This window comes from Pseudopodoces humilis, chromosome 10 (genome assembly GCF_049639895.1).
Source record: "Pseudopodoces humilis isolate 2021_Gansu_Grassland_sample_001 chromosome 10, ASM4963989v1, whole genome shotgun sequence".
NCBI lineage: Eukaryota > Metazoa > Chordata > Aves > Passeriformes > Paridae > Pseudopodoces > Pseudopodoces humilis.
Genome location: NC_142209.1, coordinates 700,673 through 721,872, shown reverse-complemented (window position 1 = coordinate 721,872; position 21,200 = coordinate 700,673). Strand labels below are relative to the sequence as shown.

At 42.6% G+C, this 21,200-nt stretch overlaps 1 protein-coding gene across 5 annotated transcripts in view; it reads left to right on the top strand.

Annotated features, from left to right (window-relative positions):
• MTA1 (metastasis associated 1) overlaps nucleotides 1-21,200 on the top strand; it is a 73,031-nt gene that overhangs the window by 25,930 nt on the left and 25,901 nt on the right. For all 5 annotated transcript variants that reach the window (XM_088060161.1, XM_005528647.3, XM_014257601.2 and 2 more), the window contains exons 6-11: nucleotides 2,204-2,321; nucleotides 3,909-4,011; nucleotides 6,050-6,149; nucleotides 7,584-7,772; nucleotides 8,845-8,919; nucleotides 15,358-15,416. In XM_088060161.1, coding sequence (XP_087916287.1) covers nucleotides 2,204-2,321; nucleotides 3,909-4,011; nucleotides 6,050-6,149; nucleotides 7,584-7,772; nucleotides 8,845-8,919; nucleotides 15,358-15,416 — 644 coding nt within the window. The remainder of the gene's footprint in view (nucleotides 1-2,203; nucleotides 2,322-3,908; nucleotides 4,012-6,049; nucleotides 6,150-7,583; nucleotides 7,773-8,844; nucleotides 8,920-15,357; nucleotides 15,417-21,200) is intronic.

The window sequence follows — 21,200 nt, the reverse complement described above, 5'->3', positions numbered from 1 at the left end:
CACTTGGGCCCCCAGACTTCCACCTCTCCTCTGTTGAGGAGGCTCTGGATTGGGAGAAGAGACCAGAGGATTTTCATTCTTTTATTCAGCCTGATCGATTAGAGACAAAACTGGATAAGACATAAATGGATAACCTGAGCCTAACAGAGATTTTGTAGAGAAAATTCATAGTGATGGCCAATAAAAGAAAAGCAATAGGACTTATAACAGTCAATTACCATGGGAGAAACCCCCTCCAGAATGTATGACTTTCCCTGGCCAAGAAAGACTAAAGAAATTGCCTGTGGAATTGGTCTTCTTTGGGGCCCACTGTGTTGTTACACTGCAGCGTGTTGCACATTTGCTGGGCAACGTGCCTGCAAAGCATTAATGTTGCACTGCATACCCTTCCTCCTGCAGTCAGGTACTTTGGGGCTGGAACAAATTAAACATTGTATTTATAACCTGGAAGCCTGTGAGACAAAAGCTTTTCCTGACTTTCATTTCCACAGTGATACATTCTGAAAATATTGCAATATCTTGAGCTTTCGAGTGTGTCAGGGAGGAGGAGATGCAGATTTCTTTACATAGATGTAACATAAATGAGTGTTCATGGGCTCTGAAGCTGCCTTCTGCCAGTAGGTTGATGTAACTTGACCCTGGTGCCTGTGGGAGTAGGATTTTTTTCAAAAGTATCATTTGCTTAGGATGCAATCAAATCCTCTGACCCCAAACCCAACTACAGACACCCCTTCCAGTTTGAAGTTCAGTTCTCTTCCAGAATTTTTGCCCTGTTACTGTGGAAACTCACAGCAATTCTTCTTTTTCTGGGGCTTTGCATGACAGATTGGGAGACTCTCTTTTCCTTTGCCACCTCTTCGTAAAGCTGAACAGGGTTTGAAACTCATGCTGGTTTTGTCCTAATTTTTGTTGCATGCTGTTGACACATACAAATATAGGGGAAGGGAAAAATGAGGTGAGCATGAAATGAGATGTATTTAAACAGCGTGCCTGCTAGTGCCACAGAAATAAGGGGAGTGAAAAAATAAGCCAGAAACCTGATATGTGGAAAATGGCACGCTGCACATCCTGTTTCTGTTCAGACGATTCTCTTTCCTGGTGACCACGTTGCTGGGGACAGAGGTTACAAAAGCTCTGTTGTTCCGTGTCCTGCCAGAGCTCTAATCCTGCCCAGAACTGCACACTATACTGTGATGGAGCATACCTGCTCCATAGCTATAGCTAAGTACTTATCCATGCAGAAAGTTTAATTACTTAAACTGTACAGTTTAAAGTAGTTAAAAATATTGGCTCTTTGCTTTCTCTGCCCTGGCAGAACATTCTCATTCTGGAATGCCTTCTTGCTTTAATTTTACACACCCAGGTAGCGGAAGCCAAGCAGCTATTTTAGCCTTTTCCTCATCTACTTGAACAAAAGCAACAAATTAATGGATTGCCACCTGCAGCTAATTACTGCTGCTGCCAAATCTGCTGCCCCTCTCCTAATAATGAGCAGAAAGGAACGTGGTGGTTTAAGCTTGGATGGCAGCAGGCAAGAAGTTGGTCAGCAGCGCATCCCTGTGACAAGGAAAGCTGAGCACATCCCAGTCTGTATTAGCAGGAGTGGAAGGAAGGGGTTCATCCCCTCTCTTATCCCTTGTGAGACCACTTGTGTAGGTTTTTGCCCAGCTTTGGGCCATGCAGCATGAGAGACATTGACAGATTGGAGCAAGCCCAGCAGAGGCCACAGGGCTTGTCTGGAGCTTCAGGCTTCTGTGGGGTTGCTTTGGTCTGGCTGTAACACTCTGAAGTCATGCTTCAATTTGTGCTGGTGTGGATTGGTCACTGGCATCTAATCCTCCTGGTCTGGAATATGGGAATTGCATGGGATATGGCAATTCTGTGTTCTGGAACAGCTGATGTGACTAAAAATTGTCACCTGGCCCTTCCGAGCCTTGCCTGTGCAAGAGGAGCTTTCTTCACTTCAGTTTGTATGTTAAGAGAGAGGCTGCTGTTCAGAGCCAACACTTGCAATGTGGAAGTGGCAGCACTTTAAGGGGGTTTTAAAACTGGTGGTTCATTTACTTTTTGTTCACCCAGTTGTAAAATCTATATGTAGGTAATGAAACCACGCTTAAACTGTAAAAACTCGGTAGTATGGTCACAAAGCTGAAAGCAAAATCTAATAACACTGTTTACCTTTTTACTCTTGTTTTATTTTTAGGATTTCTTCTTTTATTCACTAGTGTATGATCCTCAACAAAAGACCCTGCTTGCTGACAAAGGAGAGATTCGAGTTGGAAACAGATACCAGGCAGATATAACAGACTTACTAAAAGAGGGTAATTCCTGTAATTTATTTAAATTGTCAAGAGTTCACGGTGAATGTGGCCACTTCTCTGTGTGAGGCCTGCCTAGGTGTGGGAGATGGTTTCCACTGCCAGGCCATGTGTGCAGCAAGGGCTGGATTTGTTGAGGCTGTTGCCCACTGAAGGCAATTAGTTCTCTTGCAAATGGGTCTTTAAATGGGCGTTCATCCAAATCATAAAAGTTGTTGAAATAAATTGAATTAATGGGCTCTCTCAGAGCTTGCACTCTTTTTATTAAGAGATTTCAGAATTTCCATGGGAAACACAGATTTCCACCACATCTGTAAAGCCTTTTGTGTTTTTAATCAAGCCTCACTTCCCTGTAAGAGCCCCCTCCCAAATTACTGCCAATTAAATGCTGTCTGCCCTCATCAATTTGCCCATTACTGCCGGGTGCCTTTTCCCTGGAGCCCTCTCCCCATCCTGCTGTTGGCTGCCAGCCTGCACTTCTCACCTGCAGAACAGGCAGGAGGAGGAATTTGCTGGCTGGAGCATGTGTTGAGAGTTCAGCCTGCCCCCACCGTGTCATGGAGCAGTGGGACCACGAGGACACTGGCCTGAGGATGAGGGAGAAGGAGCAGGAACCAGGAATATTTATCAGATAGTAACTAACTTTAGATTTGTGTCTGCATTGCCCTACAGATCCAAAAGTGGGTGGAAAAACTGAGAGTTAGAGTGAGAAAACTGAGGAGTGTTGGCATCTAATTGTTCTTTCCTGAGCCCTGTGTAACACAGAGGGAAATGTTTATCCTTAAACTTCTCCTAAGAGAGAGAAGGTTGTGACCTGTGCTGGGAAGAACACATCCAATCTGGATGGGCCAAGATGTGGAAGCAATGAGATGCTTCTGTCTTTGCTTAGAAGCTCTGCTGACACTGTTAGTCTCATGTTAAAACAGGCAAAAGAAAGCATGTCAGGACTCTTGTTTAATTTGTCTGTGAAACTGGTATTTATTCAACAGCTGGGCTAATCTCCTAAGTGAGGATGAACTACTCTGAAAGGCGCCCTGCTCCCTCAGTGGGCCAACAAAGGGCTTCAGAGAAGGATAATCACCAGATGTTTTAAAGGAAGCAGAAGGAAGAAGGGCTCAGGAGCTCCTGTATTTTACCAGGGTATTCTGGTTTAGAGTGTCTGATGCCATGGTTTCCCCCCTAGAAAAGCAGGAGGGAACCAGCTACTCTTTGCCTGCTCAGAGCAGCTGGGAGTGTGTCTGTTTTCCTGGAGCTGCTGCAAGATAAAGGAAGAAGACAGACGAGCTGGGGAAAGAAACTGAAAAGAAAGTGTCTAGTTTGGAGAAAGATGCACTCTGTTTCCCATGACACATCCTCTGACAGCAGTTTGTGAAAATCTGATTGCCCAGTTTGGATGAGCTGTGTTGCTGTGTCTGTCAAGCTAAATTTGTCACGTACAAATAAGTGAGTGAAATTTTCACAGTGGTCTGTCAGGCAGAGTAACCAAGATAGGCTAAAAGTGACATTATTGTGAGATAAAAAAAATAATCTAGAAAGTACTTCTATTTTAAAAGAGCCATACTAAATACTTCTGATTTGTTTTTCAACCAGGTGAGGATGATGGAAGAGATCAGTCAAAACTTGAAACAAAAGTTTGGGAAGCCTTTAACCCACTAGTAGACAAGCAGATAGACCAGTTCCTGGTGGTAGCACGGTAAGAGCATTTCACCTCTCCTTTGAAGAAGTAAATGTCTGTAACTCTTCCAAGCACTTTCTCATGTTCCTTTTTGTTTTATTAGCGTGAGTGCTGGTTCTGGTTGCTTGATTCACTTGCTCCATTTTAAGATGAGGTACATTTTACATGCCTTTGTGAGAATAGCATGACTTCAGGATCAGCTCCTCAGATTTACAACTTGGTTTCATAAAAGCAAAGCAAGTTGCATGTGAAAGTGATCCAGTAATTGGTGAGGTTTTTTGAATACTTTGGTCAGCATGCAGAAAACTCAGTGAATTAAATTCTTGGCAGCTCTTTCCTCTGTCCATTTACTGCCTTTTTCAAAACCTGTGACACTTTTAACATCCATTAATGGTTTGCTAAGAATTCTGGTAAATGCTCATGACAGGCTGAGGATACTTTCTGATGCCTAGATTCCAAGAGGTAGGCACAATAAGATAAAACCCTGCGCATCTGTACTGGTGTTGTTTTCATTTAAGCCCAAAGCGATCTTTCTTGATCAAATGTTTATTTATTAAATCTTCCTTTATTAAGTGTTCTTGACCTAATTCTTTGGTATGCATTTCTATAAACAGAAGCCTGTATTAAACTTTAGGCTCCCATAGCAATTGGTTACTGAATAATTTAGGGGGAAAAAGGTGCACAGGTGACACTCTCCAAATTCTCTGTGTTTTAGGTGGTGCTTTCATAGATCAGCCCTGGTCCTACCTCTTTTTTCTTTCCCTTCCCCCTCTTGAGCTTTCATGTGGTTTGGTGTGTAGTGGCTGTGGAGCTGCTTTGTGATGGGAGTTTCCACCTTGTGCAGGGTTTGGGTGGCAGAGCTGGTTTTAGTGGTTCTTTCTGGCAGTTCAGTGCTGCCCACAGGGTTTGCGGGTGGGTGCAGCCGGTGCCGCGAGGTGCGGGCTGTCATGAGAATCACTGCAAAGGTGAGTGCAGGAATTGCTTCTGTTCACAATCAGCAAAGTGTTTCAGTTTAATTCACACACACACACACACACACAAGTATCAGCTCAGCTGAAGCTGGGCACGGGGGAGTTGTGAGGCAGGGCTGGGGACAGTGACTGGGAGGCTGGGAGAGGGCGAAGTGTGAATCGCCACAGACACTTGGATGGGGGAGGCTGCTTTGGATTTTGGCCAAACTTAGTTGTTTGATGACAACTACTGCTCAAACATTTACCTTTCCTACTCCTGCACTGCTTGGCACTAGTGTGTTCCTCTGTGCTCTCAGCGTGTTTGGGGAAGTGACCTGAGTGGAGGGTGAAAAACACAACCCATCTTTTTTTTGTTGTTGTAGTTGCTCAGAGGAGTTCAGCTCCAGTTCACTGTGCAGGAGCCATGAGTGTTTCACCCATGTGGGGTAGCAAGCAGGCAGGGGAGTAGGAATTTTGAGAACTGATATTTGTTACAGGTTTCTCCAACTTATTTCTTTAGGAATAAGAGTGTGGGGCTTCTGGTCTCAGATGCAGAAATGATGAGTTGTGAAGTATTTTAAAAGGGCTGTGTTATGCAGGCTTTATGATCTATATTATACAATGTTAAGTTGTAAAATAATATTGTTTCTAATTTTCTGAAGCTTTTAGAAAAACGCTTACATTGCTGCATTTTTTGTGTCTGATCTTGGCATCTGCCTCTGTGCCTTTGGACAGTGCAGCACTGCTCTTGCCATTGTGGAAGAGACTACTGTCATTCATAAAGCTTGCCTGTGCTCTGTTCCTGTTGCAGCTCAAGTCTGTTGGGAGATAAGGGACAAGAGAGGAGCTCAGAACTCCCCGTTGGTGACCCTTGAGTCTTTCTCTGTTTCCTCTCCCATGCCTAAGGCTCTTCAGTCATATGAACTAAATAAAGTGTTCACAGTAACAAACCACCTTTGGAGAGAGTGGTCTCTGGCTCAGGATGAGCGCCAAACCATGTGATCTCGTAGCTGGGAAGTGGAGTCTGCTCATCTCAGAAAGTGTTGGCTGTTTATATTTATGCTGGATTTGCACACAAAGTTAACGCTGGCTTTAATTTCTTTCAGGTCTGTTGGTACGTTTGCCCGAGCCCTGGATTGCAGTAGTTCTGTCAGACAGCCAAGTTTGCACATGAGTGCTGCAGCAGCCTCCAGGGACATCACACTGGTAAGATATTTTTTTTAGAGGGCCTTAAGTTTGTGAGAGATGCAAAATACTCACCTCAGCATTAACAGTTGGCAAAGAGAGAGTGGCAGATGGATTGTAATTGTGGCTTGCTGTGAAACAGACCCTGCCTTTGTAAAGGAATCCTTTAGTTACAGATGAAGTAACTTTTTCTGGCTTTGTGCCTCTTATGATCTATCATGGATAATACTATGAGAAAATTTTTTTTTTTTTTTGCTTAGTTTTATTACAGTATTCTGATGACATGCTTGACAGCCCATCCCTTGCATGGGCTCAGTAGCTCTCTTGAGAAGAATGCAAATTATTGTCTGCCTGGCTGTGATGTTAAAATGCCAGAATGCCATTCTCCATCACTTCCTCAGCTCCAGACTGTCACTGCCATCCTTGGGCAAGATTTACCAAGGATGTCTGGGACAAAAGCTTGTGGTCAGATAAGAAATGTCAGTAGATGTTGTTCTCCTTGATGAGCTCCAGTTTAGAGTACCTGAGGAGCAGTGATACTGTTAACATTTCATAACCATAAATGTTGCTGAGTAGATCGAGGAAAGGGAAAAAGCTTGAACCTTTATGCTACAGAAAGTTTAATGAAAATTTGAATAAAATTTATGAAGTCTCCAGAGAACTGTTATCAACGCCTCACCTCATAACTGGAGTAATGTAAACTTATATGCAGAACAAATTCTAGTCTAGAACAGTGTAGGTTAATTATGCACGTGCACAAAGCTGGTATGATGAAAGGCAAATAACATCCTGATTAAAACTGCAGAAATGGGGAAATAAAGCCAAGCTTTCATTTACTAATAGCAATTCCTCCCTCGCAGCATGTTCTCAGCCCTTGTAAATCACAAGTTGCAGACAGCCGTGGCTCGGCTTTCTGAGGAGTAATTGCCCCTGAGAGTCATTCTTTTTTCCTACTCAGCTGTGATGTGTGACTTAACTTGAATCTTTGTTGAGGTTTCTGCCCTTTTTTTGGGGGGATGTATACATGGCTTGCTGCTCTTGTTTTTCTTCTATGAAATTTCTGTGGATTATTTGACAAAGAAAGTGCATGGCTATGTCTGTGAGGAAATGCCCTTGGATCTCTGTCTCCACGCCCCATCCTGGGGTGACTGGATCTATCCTGTGCATTTTCTTACCAGCAGTGCTGCAATGGTGGTGCTGGTGAGGAGCTGATAGGAATAATTGATACACAAGGGCTTGTGTTCCACAAACCTCACTGTTAGTGATTGTTAGGTTTGTATGCTGACAGCCACAGTCAGTGTGAGGTTGGAACCAGCTTTTACTGACTTTTTGTTAGGTACAGAATACTGCACCTTCAAATCTCAGTGCAGAATTTGTCATTGCTGTTCCACTGTTGAACATTTTCCCCCCAGTTACTTGTCCTTACATTTTTCTTTCTGCTTTCCAACCCCGCAGTTCCATGCTATGGACACTTTGCACAAAAATGTCTATGACATTTCCAAGGCAATCTCTGCACTTGTGCCACAAGGTGGGCCAGTCCTGTGCAGAGATGAGATGGAGGAGTGGTCTGCTTCAGAGGCAAACCTCTTTGAGGAAGCACTAGAAAAATACGGAAAAGATTTCACTGACATTCAGCAAGATTTTGTAAGTATATAAATGGGGCCCCCATGGGGACCGGCTCTGATTGGTGACAGAGCTGGCTTGCAGCTTGTCTAGAAAAAAAAAAACCTGTGTTTTTCATTGTGTTGAACAAGGGGGCTTTGAGCTGGAGCATGTAAAGTGGGGAAAGAGAGACCTTACACTGGTGACAGCCTGGTGTACAGTCAGAATTACAAATCACAGATGATGGCTTTTCCTTTAGAAACGCTAATTTAGAATCATCTGTTCCACTACAGCTGAGGGAGGGTGCAGGAAAGTGTTGTGACAGCCGAGCTGCTCTAGATTAATTTGTGTTTGAAGGAGAATAAGTACTGGGCCTTCTGAAACATGAAAATGTAGTCACCTTTACAGTGTGGTTCCAGAATCCTGGGCGTCGGAGGAAGTGTCCTGTAGTTTGGCCAAAGCACCACCCTAGGTGCTCAGCCTGCAGATTGAATGGAGCACTGTAAGGAGAGCCAAGTTTCACTGTGCTGTTGTTCAAATCCTCTGGAACAAAACAAGTAGTTTCAGTGTTGTTTGTCCTGTGCTCTAATCTCTTAGAGGGACTTGGAAACAGCAGCACTCTGTGGTCCTGCTGAAATCCTCATGCTTCTCACGCAGAACAGAGCTGGCAGGGCACTGTTCTGTTGGTGGTTTGTTTTGGTTTGGTTTTTTTTTAATGGGCCAGCTCTATTGAAGCCAGGCATATCAGAACTGTGATCCTGTAGTTGTGACTCTTGCTTCTGTCTGCTGCTGAAGCAGAGGGTCTGAGCCTGTGGGCTCCCTTCCACATTGTGCCTCTCTGGAATCACTGCTCACTGCTGTGAGCCAGTGCAGCATGAAGATTTACCTGCAGCCTGTTCCACTTTTACACTGAAAGCTCAGAGTATTCTGAAAAGGCATTTAATTTAATATGGGTCCCATGTGCATCTAATCCACTTTGTAGATTCAGGCTGTTTTTTTGAGGGTTAGTAGTTGCAAGACTCTGCTGCAGCCGTCACTCAGAAGAATCCTGTGAATTTCAGTGACACTGTGCCAGCTCCCTTCAGTAAATGCTGCTTTTCCTTTGTGTCCCCAGCTCCCATGGAAGTCCTTAACAAGCATTATAGAATATTACTATATGTGGAAAACTACAGACAGATACGTTCAGCAGGTAAGAGAGCCAGAATCACCTCTCTCATACTAACTGAAGTTGTTTTTCCTGCCTGTGAAACCAAGCTTTGTTTCTCTATTCTTCCTCTTGGGGTTCAGCCTTTCCAATGGGTGAGTTCTGTTATGATCAGAACAATCTCTTGTCCCTAAACTCATCAGCCCTTCTGTAGATAACAAACAGCATTGGCAGGAGTGCATTCTTCTCATGTTTGCTGCTACCCTGTTTGCTCGGAGCTTTCTAATGTCTGGTTTGGAATTCAGCAGAGGAAGGAAGGCAGAGCAGTTGCTTTTTGGCTGTGGAGTTCAAGGTCAGTGTTACCTTCAGTAACTTCTTGGGGGGCAGATGCTGTACAAGAGCCCCTGATTGCCCAGCACTGCCTGCCCATGACTCCAGGGGCAGATGCACGAGGCTGCAATGTCAGCTCTGAGTGAAGTGTTCACCTGGGAAATGTCACTGCCTCAAATTCCCAGACTCCTTATACTGGAGAATCACCTCTCACTAGTGTTCACAATCATTTTTGTCTCTGCTTGTTTCAGTACAAAGGCTGGCTGGTCCCCGAAATGAGGCAAGCACAATGCAAGCACAATGCAAAATCTTGCAGAGTATCAGTTGCTGAAAAATACTTCTGATATTTAACAGGAAAACTGAGTAAAAGAAGGAAGAAATTTAGAACGGATTTTTCATTATAATTATCAGTCCTAAGCTGAGGCACCTATTTGAAGTATTAGAAAAAGTGGAATTGTGACAAAATCCTGGCTTGTTTCCTTGGAAATTCAGCCTGGGGTAAAGACTAGATGCCTGAGGCACTGACCAGTGTTTACCACGTGCTGCAGTGTGATTTTTACCATTTTCTTTCTGGTTGGGGCACTGTTGAAATTACATGAAATTACCCTCATGACAAATGAGAACTCTTTTTTGCATCAATTATATTTTACTTTTAATAGAAATATTAGTGGCATCCTCATTCCACTATTTCCCCAAGTTCATTCTTTGACTGAAACTTTTCCTGCCAGTTAGAAAATGGGTGGTAGGAACACGTGATGGTGATGGAAGCTGGCACGGTGGGGAAGAATAATACTCATGTTTTTTCCTTCCCCATTGCTTTCTCCATTTTCCTAAAGTTTGTTTTTACATAGGCAAAATTGCAGGGGAGATAATTATGTGAAGACTTTAATTATTTGTTTTTGCAGCAGTTAAAAAGCACAACAAGCCTACGGTTTCTTACACTGGTTTGTTCTATTCCTGTGCACTGGGTTTGCTCCCTAGCTTGTGCTGTACCTTAAATGTGCTGCCCAGGAGTTTGCCAGGGAGTGGGATTTGGGGAAAACTTCCAATTAGAGACTCAGCACTTAGGGGACAGTAGAAGCTGAACAGGTAGAAGTTGCAGTGCAGAGATACCACATCAGTTAGGTCTGAACTGAGCTGAAGACCTCATCTCAAATTCCCAGCTTGTACAAGCAAATAATGCCACGAAGCATTTATAAAAACCTTGAGAGAGCTATCTATATGTAACCACAAAGAGAAAGCATAGGAAGTTGTAGTTCAAATAAATGGTGTATTACATTTATATTTTACTTGATGAGTGCAGTGTCTTTGACAAAGTACATCTGTTGCCATTTTTTCCATCTGTTTCTTCATGGTGTTTATTCTATGCAGACTCTTCCCTTGGACTAATACCACAAAATGGTTCTGAGGCTGACAGCATTTTTCTACATAAGATATTGAAAGTATCCCAAGTAAGGATATGCAAAGTGTGTACCTCGAGATTTTGCACTTCCAATTCCCTCTTTCCAAGAATGTGATTAAATTATATTCCAAGTCTGTATGTTACAGGGTTTAATAAAAGTATTAATAACTTAATAATCTTGCTTATTCTGGTCAAATTTTTGGCTGAATGAACATTAAACATGCATTTGAATTGTCTCTTCCTGTGAGTTACAAAACATAGGAATGAAGATTTGTGTCACCAGCCAATTGCCTTCTTGGATGAAGAAGCAACAGTTATCTGGGAGCTGTTTGCATCCTTCTGGATTTCTGTATTTCCCTTGATGTTTTCTTGGCAGGAGAAAACACTGCTGTAATACTGAATCACAATTTCTCTGTTTCTTGCCATTGAGGAAGGGACATTTTGGGTTGCCTGTGACAGAAGGGCCCTTCTGAGAACTGAACAATAACTTGTACTCATGCTTGGTGTACCCGAGATCAGGCTCAGTGCAGCACTGCCTTGTCTCAGGAGTAGGGCACCGAGGTGGAGATGTCTGCAAATTGGCTTCTTTTGCAGCATGCACTTGCATCTCTTACCCAGTAATTTTTATTTGGCTTTAGCCATGCTTTTGAGGATTAGCAGCATAAGTAGGAGTTCTGTCATCTCAAGAAGGACTGACCCTCCAAGAGCAGAACTGCTAGAAGGGCTAATCCTGCCACGATGTCAGCACAGAATTGGTGGTTTAGTGCAGGTCCACAGCGATCCCAAGAGCTGTCCTGTCAATAAGAGCCTTTCAGAGCTGTCATGAACAAAATGAGGGTGATACATTCCAAATTCAGTACCCTGGGTCTCCTCTGAACATGTTCTTCTCCTGGGACAGATTTTCTGTGTCTGTTTCTGATTAAGGAAGGTTTGAAATGGCTTTGACCAATCGACAGCTCTTTGTTGGCTTCTCCCAGTGATTTGAGAGCTCTGAGGGTTGATGTGGTGTTTGGCTATGCCTACATTCTCATTTGGTCAGAGGTTGAGTTCTTACATAGTTGTGAATTCCAGGGTGGTTTTTTTAAAGACTAAATACTTCTGCTGTTGTGCTTCTCATTAGGGCAAGTCCTGAAAACTTTAAAACATTAAACTTACCATAGGTTGAGACAAGACTGGGACATGACAGTGGCAGGTGACTGAATTAGTCACATTCTTTCTGAGAGTTAAGGGCTTTAATTTACTTTTCCCATTTTTATTTGTTTCTGAGGAGCAGGTAACTTCAAGGGGAAAATCAAATACTATCAATTTCTGCTGTTCTATTTTTTGTGTGGAAGTGCCATTAGGGAAGTATAGGAGGAGTGAGTAGACAGAGAAAGTTTGGCTAAAGGTCTGCATGGTGAGAACATGCCATGGAAAGTGGAATTGCCCTTCTGTTTGACTCAGTGGGGTTGGGATCTCTGGGTCAGTCTAGATGCAGGAAGAAAACATCTTTCTTGAGGCATTCAAGCCTGCTTTGTACCTAGCCCAGAGCTGTGAGTAATGCCTTAATATTACCAGTCTTCATTAAGTCCTGTGTGCTGAAGTGTAGAGAAAACATCAGTGAGAGGTTTTTCCACATTTGTGGCATGTTTTATCCCCAAACACCTCCTGCTGAACCTGTGTTAATATGGAACTCAGTCACTTTCTTGCCAAAACTGCCAGATACCATAGGTACAACCCATCCATTCTGAGATGTGTTGATGGAGCACCAGCAGCTGGGAGCATTTCTCTCAAATGTATCACAGACTAATTCCCTCTTCTGTCCCACCTCCCTGACCTCTGTTGTATGCTCAGAGGCTTGAAAAAAAAACAACAAACAGCCTGAAAGTTCTCCTCTGAACCCAGAAGATGTAATTTGTCTTTCCCATCATAAACTAATGAAGGCTTAACATTTGAGGGTGTCTGAGGCATCCCCAACCCAGCTCTTGTGTTGTGGATGTTGAAATACCCACAGTGTTCCTGGATTACTTCTGTTATTTCCTCTTTATAAATGTTCACTCTCTAGAAAAATGACCACAAACATTTGCTCTGATATGTCATTATAAAACTCTTTCAAGCTCAGTGGATAGCATGTCACATCTGGGAGAGGATATATAAAAGACAGATGTTTGCACCAACTTGAATATACAGTGCTTAGTCCTTTAATCCCTTGGTCCCTGTGGGATAGACAAGTTGGTAATATCTTCCTTTTATAGATGGGGAAAATATGATGAGGTAAATAAGAGGATATATTTAAGATCTGTGTATATAAACAACTCAGAAAAAGATTTTTTTTTTTAGGCCAGACCACTAGAAAAAGTTACAAATATTCTGGGTTTTTCTTGGGGGTGAGGACATTCATAACTACATCAGACAGCATTAAGAATTTATAGCATAAATATGCTTCAGGCACAGATCAATTAATAACTGGCAAAGGACCTAGCAAAGCACTCTTGCAGGAAAGGGATTATTCTGAAGTTGTACACAACTACATTTCAGGCACCTTTCTTTTTATCTTCTGGGGTCAGTCACTGTCAGGCAATAGGAAACTCATCATATCTGCCCACAGGTACTTGGTGCAAAGCTTCTTCTTGGGCATGACTTTGTGGTACCTTCTGGAAAGCCTCAATTTTCCTGGAGTGGTGTTTGTAATAGGGGTGTGTGTGCCCTTTGCTGTGTGCTGTGCTGCTCCCCAGGCAGGAGAGGAGGGTGCTCTGAGGTCCAGGTGACTTATGGCAGTTCTTAGCTCATGCTAAGAACTCCATGGTCATCAGTCACAAAGGAAATCCGTGGGGTGAGGTTAACATTCATCACCTGTTTGCTAAAATACTGCTTAATACCCTGAATTAGCCATGTCCCCAAGGCAAATGGCTTTATGTTGTGTACAGGAGAATATTGCAGTTGCTGATAATGCTTTGTGCCTGGATGAAGCTCTTGCATTCATACATTTCCAAAACTGTCATAACATAATGATGCCAGATAGTCCCCTTGGGAGATGATGTCAAGAAAACTGCAGCTTTTTCCTCTCACAATCTAGAAACTTAAAAAGCACTACAGTTCCCTACCAGTGTAAGTTTCCTGAATTTCCTTTCTCAAGGAAATTGGATTCTGGTACTGCTCATCAAGCAGCATTTTAAGCTGTTTCTCAGTGCCTGGTGGTGGATTTCCATGTATTTCATGGGGGGACCATGAGCTCTGGAGCTGTTTGTCTGCTGATGTAAGTGCCTGTGGCAGTCTGTGCCTGGAGCATGAAGTCCTCTTTTTCAGCTGAGGCTGTGTGTGGAACAGGCTCCAGCTCCTGGGCTGAAGGGCACCTGAGCATGCATTTTAAGGGGTGTTTTTTTTGTGTAGCATCTCTCTGGAAGGTAGAGGAGGATTTCTGATGTTGTTTGGAGAACCATTGTGACAGCACTTCTTGGGGCCTCTCCTTGGGTGCTTTTGTTCCTTCCATAAAGATGCTCAGTTAAAGGTGGTTTGAAAACATTCAGTTTGAACAGAACCTCTTCACTTCCATCACTGATTGGCAGCAAGATGTGTGTTATCAATCCCTGCACATCTCTAGGACTGATAAGGATTTTCTCCACCAGATCTTGGTTTGGCTTCTCTCGAGGCCAGTTTTCAGGCAGCATATCGTGTCCCAGGTTGATTTCTAAGATAGTTTGACTTGCAGGAAAAGGGAAGAGGGGAATTCTTTAAGAGTCTAGAGAGCTTTGGTGAGGAGCTGTTGGAGCGTCCTATGGAAAATTGCTGTTTAAAACTGTCCTGATAAAAGCTTTATGCTTACAGGAAACATTTACTTCGTTGTTTCTGCTTGTGTCTGTGGTGTCTCTGCAAAAACAATTTTTATGTTTGTCCAGCTCCTCAGTGACACACTCTTCAATTTTATTATGTTTTCTGGTGCTTCCTGCTTCTGTGAAGATACTGACTTCAGCTTTACAATTATTTTCCTTGACTGTAGCCTTGAGGCTACTGCATAGAAAATGTTAAGCTAGCCTGTTTGTCTGGAATATCCCCGTGCTGCTGGTTTGTCTGGAAAACATTGTCACAGCTTTATCAGACATAGCTGGTGCCAGCTTTGAGCAGAGGTTGAACTGGAGACCTCCAGAGGTTCACCCTAAATTTGTTTTGCAAATGTAATAAAGAGAAAACTTGAATCTCAGAGTGTCTCTCTTACTGTTTAAATGGTGAAGGTTTGAGTTATAAATTGACCTTCTTAATATTCTTAATAATTGAGTTATTATTTACCTTCTTAATGTCTAAAGAAAAATATCCTGTGTCACTGAGCCTTCAGGAGTTTAGAGTATCAACACAAAAGTCTTACTTGAAACTTGGAATTGGTGCAGCTGTTGGGGAGCTGTGATGGAGAGGTTGCATTGCTGCATCTCTTATTGTCCAGTTGGTGAATGTTATCATGGAGAATTGACAGTGACATGGCAGATTTTCTTCTGCAGGGGAAATAAAAACTTTTAAAAAAAGGAATTTGAATTGAAATGAATGGGAATTAAAAGTTTGGCCTCGTTTATAGCAGCTTGGCATCTCTGACTTTTTTGAAAAGCTACATAGTGATGTGATGCCCACAGTTGTCTTCAGTGAACGTTTTCTTGTTGGAAGAAGATTTAGTGGTAGCTGCTCAGTAAATAACTGCTGAAGTCCTTACAGGTTTACAGCTTGCCTCAGGTAAGATGGCTCTTATTTTCTTTTTATTTTAACCATTTTCTTTTTTCTGTTCCAAGAAACGATTGAAAGCAGCAGAAGCAGAGAGCAAGCTAAAGCAAGTGTATATACCCAACTAGTAAGTATATCTTGTTTTCTGTCTCATTGTAGAGGGACTAGTGTTTTCCAGCAGTTTCCATGTCCTACCAATATCTCTGTTTCCTGGTTGTGCTGTCCTGTTGCTCATTTCCTGCATCCTCTGTAATGTTCCCATCCTGAAGTGGCTGTTACTTATCTTCTAATTTTTATTTTTGTATGGGCTGGGAGTTGGGGACTTGCTGGCAAATCAGCATGGTTGTGAACAAAAAGGTAGCTAATTAACTGCTCAGTAATCTATCTGTTTTTCTTAATGTTTCTCAGCAGTGGATCACCGCTGCATGTTTCTTTCCTATGTATCATTATATATTAAAAACACTGTATAATTTTTATAGGCATGCATATATTTAAAAACAAAATTATTTGTAAAATGTGTCTTCTACTGCATTTCCTCTGCATAGCCTCATCAGTAGTTATTATAATGCAGAACTTCTAGTCCACCCCTTCCTTTCACTTTTCAACTTTCACTCCCAGATATGTTCCCCTGTGTATTATCCCAAATAACTCCTTTGCTCTTTTATGCTGTCTCCTTTTAAATATTTATGAACTTCTACCATCTGTTCTGTTACTTTAGATAAAACTAATTTTTATATATTTAGCTTGCAAGACATCCCCTTATTTCTTCTGAAAATAGAGGATCCATGATTATATGTCAATACCTCTCAGGTGAATTTACTAAAAATGAGGTGTAATATCCAGAGCGAAGCCAAATAGATTTCTTGTCACGCAATTTTTCAACAATATTGCTTTTTGTGGACGGTGTTACTCTGCAGGGGGACACTGGACATCAAATTAAACATGAATTCACAATGTGATAAGCTCATAAAGCAAAAGGCAGTATAATTTAGTCTGCAGATGCAAAAGGATATTGCAGATGAGAGCCTGGCAGTCCTGCTGTTCTCTTGGATTATAATGTGTGGAGGGAGGGCTTGGTGTTTGCAGGGTTGTGGTGCTCATTTGATAATGGCTGCCTGGAGTGGCATCTTACCCCTCAGCAAAGTAATTCCTGTTCCTACCTAGAGAACACGTAATCAAATCAGCAACTTGCCTCCCTGCTTCAGGAAGGGATCTGGCTCTGCCCACATGGCTGCTCTTCTTGTCTCTGGCTCTGATTTCCAGTCACGGTTCATTTTATGAGTGTTATACCTTATCTTGCATATTATTTAATTGATAAAATGGGGATATGTTTTCCTCTTCCTTCAATATCCTTTCATGTGTGTCAGGAAGAGCAGCAATTACATGACTTACTTAAACCCACATGAATGCTCCTGCTGTTTTCTTGCTATTAATACCTCTAAAGGTGGCAGCAATTAAATATTTCTATACTTTTTGTATTGCTTCTGCACGAGCTCGAATACAAGGTCTGGCATATAGGGACTGTATGGCACCTACATTATCTTGTGATCTAGAAGAAGATTATATTCTTGGCTTGTAATAGCAATGCACGGTGTAGGGATCTAAATATCAATGTTATTGATTTGTCCTTCTCGTGTTACTGAGCCCATTCCTGTTTCTAGGCTTGAGCCATAATGATCCACTTGTCACCTCAAAAATAAATTACTTGATGCAGGCTGTCACAAGACCTATGCAGAAGCAAACCAGCTGATTGACTGAAACCCATTTTAACAGTAACTGGTGTAAAATTGTTGGCAGTGAGAGACTCTGGAGGATATCAGGCTCAAACAATTTTATCTTTTTTTTTTTCCTCTGTCTGCCTTCCATTGATAGGGCTCTTGTTTGTTTCTCCAGTGGTAAATAGGAAAATCTAGGAGAGAGGAGGAAGATAATAAGAAAAAGAATAGGAGCTGCCTTCAAAGGTCACATACATGTTACACAATGAAAAATAAGAGCTCTATGTAAGGCTTTAGAGCTGATATTTTTTAACTTGAGACTGCACCCTAAATTTATTTACACGGGTAACTGAAGCATGGAGGGTCATACAGGTAATTGATGTGAGGTTATGGAGTCCTACACCAGCATCTTAGAAAAACACTTCTGACCCAGACTGAACAAACATTTCTGTACCTCTTCCAAGAAAAGCCCTGGTTTTGGAACAGACATTTGTAGTTGACAGAACCTAATGTCTGTAAATATGGCTTTGCAATGAAGCCCTTTGGCTGAAGAGCACTAATGTGCTTTCCTGGTGAAAGGAAAAAGTGCAAAATCAGTTAAACTCGGGGAATACCGAGAAACAAATGATTCAGTTGTTGTCTGTAGCACTGTCTCTGTCAGTGGGAGTGGTGTTGAAGCAGAAACAGAAGTCTGAATGCACAGAGAGATTCCACATTCTCACACGCCTCATCCTGCCATCCTCCAAAGTGAGTGCAGTGCTTGGAAGACCTTCATGCAGGTGTAGTCTCAGACTCTTTCTCCTTCCAGTGTGTAGCCAGACATACTCTACAGGTTGTTGTGGAAGTTGTACTCTGGTTTTACTAATCTCACAGGCATCATATGTACCATCTTCATTTTGCTGAAGATCTGGTCGTGGAGCTGGTGCTTTTTGGGATTAGGATGTCTGCAGTCGAGAAGGCTGAGACATCCAGTTTTGTGGGGCTTTCCTCTCATTGGCTTTGATCAAAGTGGTACCAGAAGGGGTAAGAACAGAAAGGGGAGAATGAGCTGCTCCACACAATTTCCAGTCTCCAGAACATACTGGTGAAAAAATGTAACATCTGTACGTGTCAATGAATACATTCTATTTGCAGGATTTCATTTGAGAATCTCAAAGCGCTTTGACAGGCTGCAAACAAAGCCTCTCAAAGGCTGTGAAGCAGGGAAATGCTGTTCTCCCTACTGTGCCCTTTTGTGAATCCAGCAGGGAAACTGGAGGAATGAGTCAAAGCTTTGGATCACTACAAGGGGCAACTGCTTAACAAGCTGAAGCTAATTCCTTTGTCTGTTTCTTGGTTGTCCTCTGCTTGAGGAGCAAGACCATTTTTCTTCCCCATCTCATTGTGCAGAGGCCCATGGCAACGCGGAACACTTAAAAGGTGCAACACTGCATTTCCCTCTGTAGCTGTGCTAGTTAGAATGACAATCTCCAACATTTTGTTGGAGAAAGCTGCTCCTATTCAGAAAGCATTGTTTAATAGTCATCAGACCTGTTCTTAGAAGTGGGTATTTACAGGAGGTTGGAGAGCTGGGAGGAAAGCTCACCTCTGTTGCCTGGATCCAGGCACTTCTGTTAGATACCTAGAGTTAAATGGCACAAATGTGCCTTGCAAAGGATTTTAAATTGTTTTTATTTCTGAGGCTTTATTTCGTAATTGTTCTGTTGCATCCAGCACACACGCATTCTTCAATAACAGGAAACATTCGCCAGATGAAGTTTATAATTATTTCTAACAGCAAAAATTTTATCACCATGCTGTGGGTCAAATGCTGTCTACTCATCTGCTGAAGGCATATCAGTCTTCTGATCAGGGTTATCTTCAGGTTGGGATTTTTTTTTTGTGCAGGGGCCTCAGTCCATGTGGACAGGCTTCTCTCTGCATGTGCTTTATTGCCTCCATCTCTTCCCTTGAGACTGATCTGAAGGATGCAGCCCAGAAATCTGCACTTCAGGGTCCCTGTTCTGGCATAACTGACTGCTCCTTCCTGAGACTTGATTGGAACTGCTCCTTGACTGAAACCCCTTTAAGAGGCTTCCATTCCTGATACAAGAACTGGAAATGACAGTTTGCCACACCATCAGTGTTCTCACTACTTTATTTGCATCTTTAGCTTCAGCTTCATTAATTGCTTAATGATTCATCCAGTTACTCATCCGATTTTCTTGTTAATCGCTGTGGCAGCCTTTGGTGATATCAAACAAGTTTAATTAACATATCATCAACAATTAAGAGCTTTTTGCTTCTCATATGATGAAAACATTATCTGTCTGAATTTTATTGTTACTTCCACTGAGAAATTTGACCGTAGCTTTGGAGCAGGACACTCTCTGGTGTTTGCTGCAGCTTCATTAATTGTAGTGCTGCAGAATGCTGGAGTTAATAACCACGACTACAGCGTGTTAGTCCTTCTGATCAGCATGGATTGGTGGTCAGCTTTCACCTGTGCATGCTTTCCACTCATGTTGAAATATCTTATAATGGTTTATAAAGCTTATAAATAGCTTATAATGGTTTTAGAGAGGATAATGGAGTCAGGCCATTATTCTCCTTATTGGTCCCAGTTCTTTGGGCATGCTTTGCTGGGCTTTACTGATGGATTCCAGACTATTTGCTATATTTTTGGGGAATAAATCCAAGGTATAGAAGGGGAGCAACAGGCCTGATGTTGAAACATAAGGCCTTAGTTTCCTTTCCTCCAGTCTCTTTCTGTGTGGAGCAAGGTGGCTTGCAGCAGTGTGCATCTGGGAGGGCTGTTTGTTTTGCAGCATCGGGGCAATGTTTGCACACGGAGTTTGCTGGTGAATCATTGGCAGAAGTTCTTTTGCAGCAGGTTACTATAGTGACATCCCAGAGCAGAGGAGCCTGAATGTTCCCTCTTTCAAGTGTCCCTTTGTTAAATGTGCCCGTGGATCTCCTGCCATCTGCGGGGTCAGAACTTGGTGCCTCTCTGATAAGCACCCTGAAACGCTTTAATCTTTGTAGGAGCTGGGCAAATTAATAAGCAGAAGGAGATAGAAACACATTCAGGCTTGTGAATTAATCTAAATGTCTTTTTTTTTGCTATCTCCTGTGCTGCTTTCGAGCTGTATATGTGCTCAGTGCACTATAGGAATAAACTACTTACAGTGTTCCTGTGCCGCTTGGCCTCCTGAGCTTTCTCTGCTGCAGAAAGGCTCTGAATTTTACAGTGAGAATGCTATCAGAAGTTTTTCCTGGACTGGACAAACAACACTCTTGCTTCCTTTTGCAACCCATGTGTGCTTCCTGTAGTTCATTCACAGCAGAACCTATTTTGTCTCTGTCAAAATGGAGCATTACTGAGCTCTGTATCTCAGAATCTGATTGGACATTTTCAGACAAGAAGGATGTTTTCTGGCTTCCAGGGCAGCTATCCAGTTGTCTTCAGAATTATGTCGCTTGGAACTCCTTTGCTTTCAGGGATCATAGCTGAGAACATGAAACCTGATGCTGGTGCCCCATTAGAAAGAAATGAATTTGGCTGTATTCCCACAATGCTGTTTCTGTAGCACTGGCCTGGGTGAAACACAGCAAGTGTTCTGGGCTACTGAAATCACTGTGACTCCTCTGTCAGTGTGCAACTGATGTGTAAGAAAAGGGGGTTTCAGAAAGCCATTCTAAGATATTTCTGCTTCCAAATCGTGGGTTTGTTAGTTGGGAATAAAAGGAATATTCCCACTCCCCTCAGTCTTGAGTTAAGAGATAGGAATGTAACCAGCATTGCAGTTCAGGTTATGCTCAGCAGTTGGCTCCAAAGCCTGCCTGCTCTTTCTTGCTTCCATAATGTGAGCTGCTAACGGAGCCCCAGAGCCCTTCCATGTTTGATAAACCCCTCATGTGCTCTTGTGTGAAACTTCACATGGGACTTCTTCCACCTTCCTCCATTCCCCAGATGTCCTGTCCCTGCAGTAGCAATCCTCTCTCCTCCTTCTTCCCTCCCATGCCACACATTTTCTGAAGGCCTCATTTTCCCCCTCAGGCACTTCTTCCTCTGCAGAGGCTTTTGTGCTAATCCATATTGCTCTCCATGCCAAGGTTTTGTTGGCCTTCCATTCCCAGCTCCCACCAGTAGCTTTTGTTTTGTCTCTCAGCTCTTGGCTTTTCCTGAGTGATCATTTTAAGGAGGGTATAGGGAT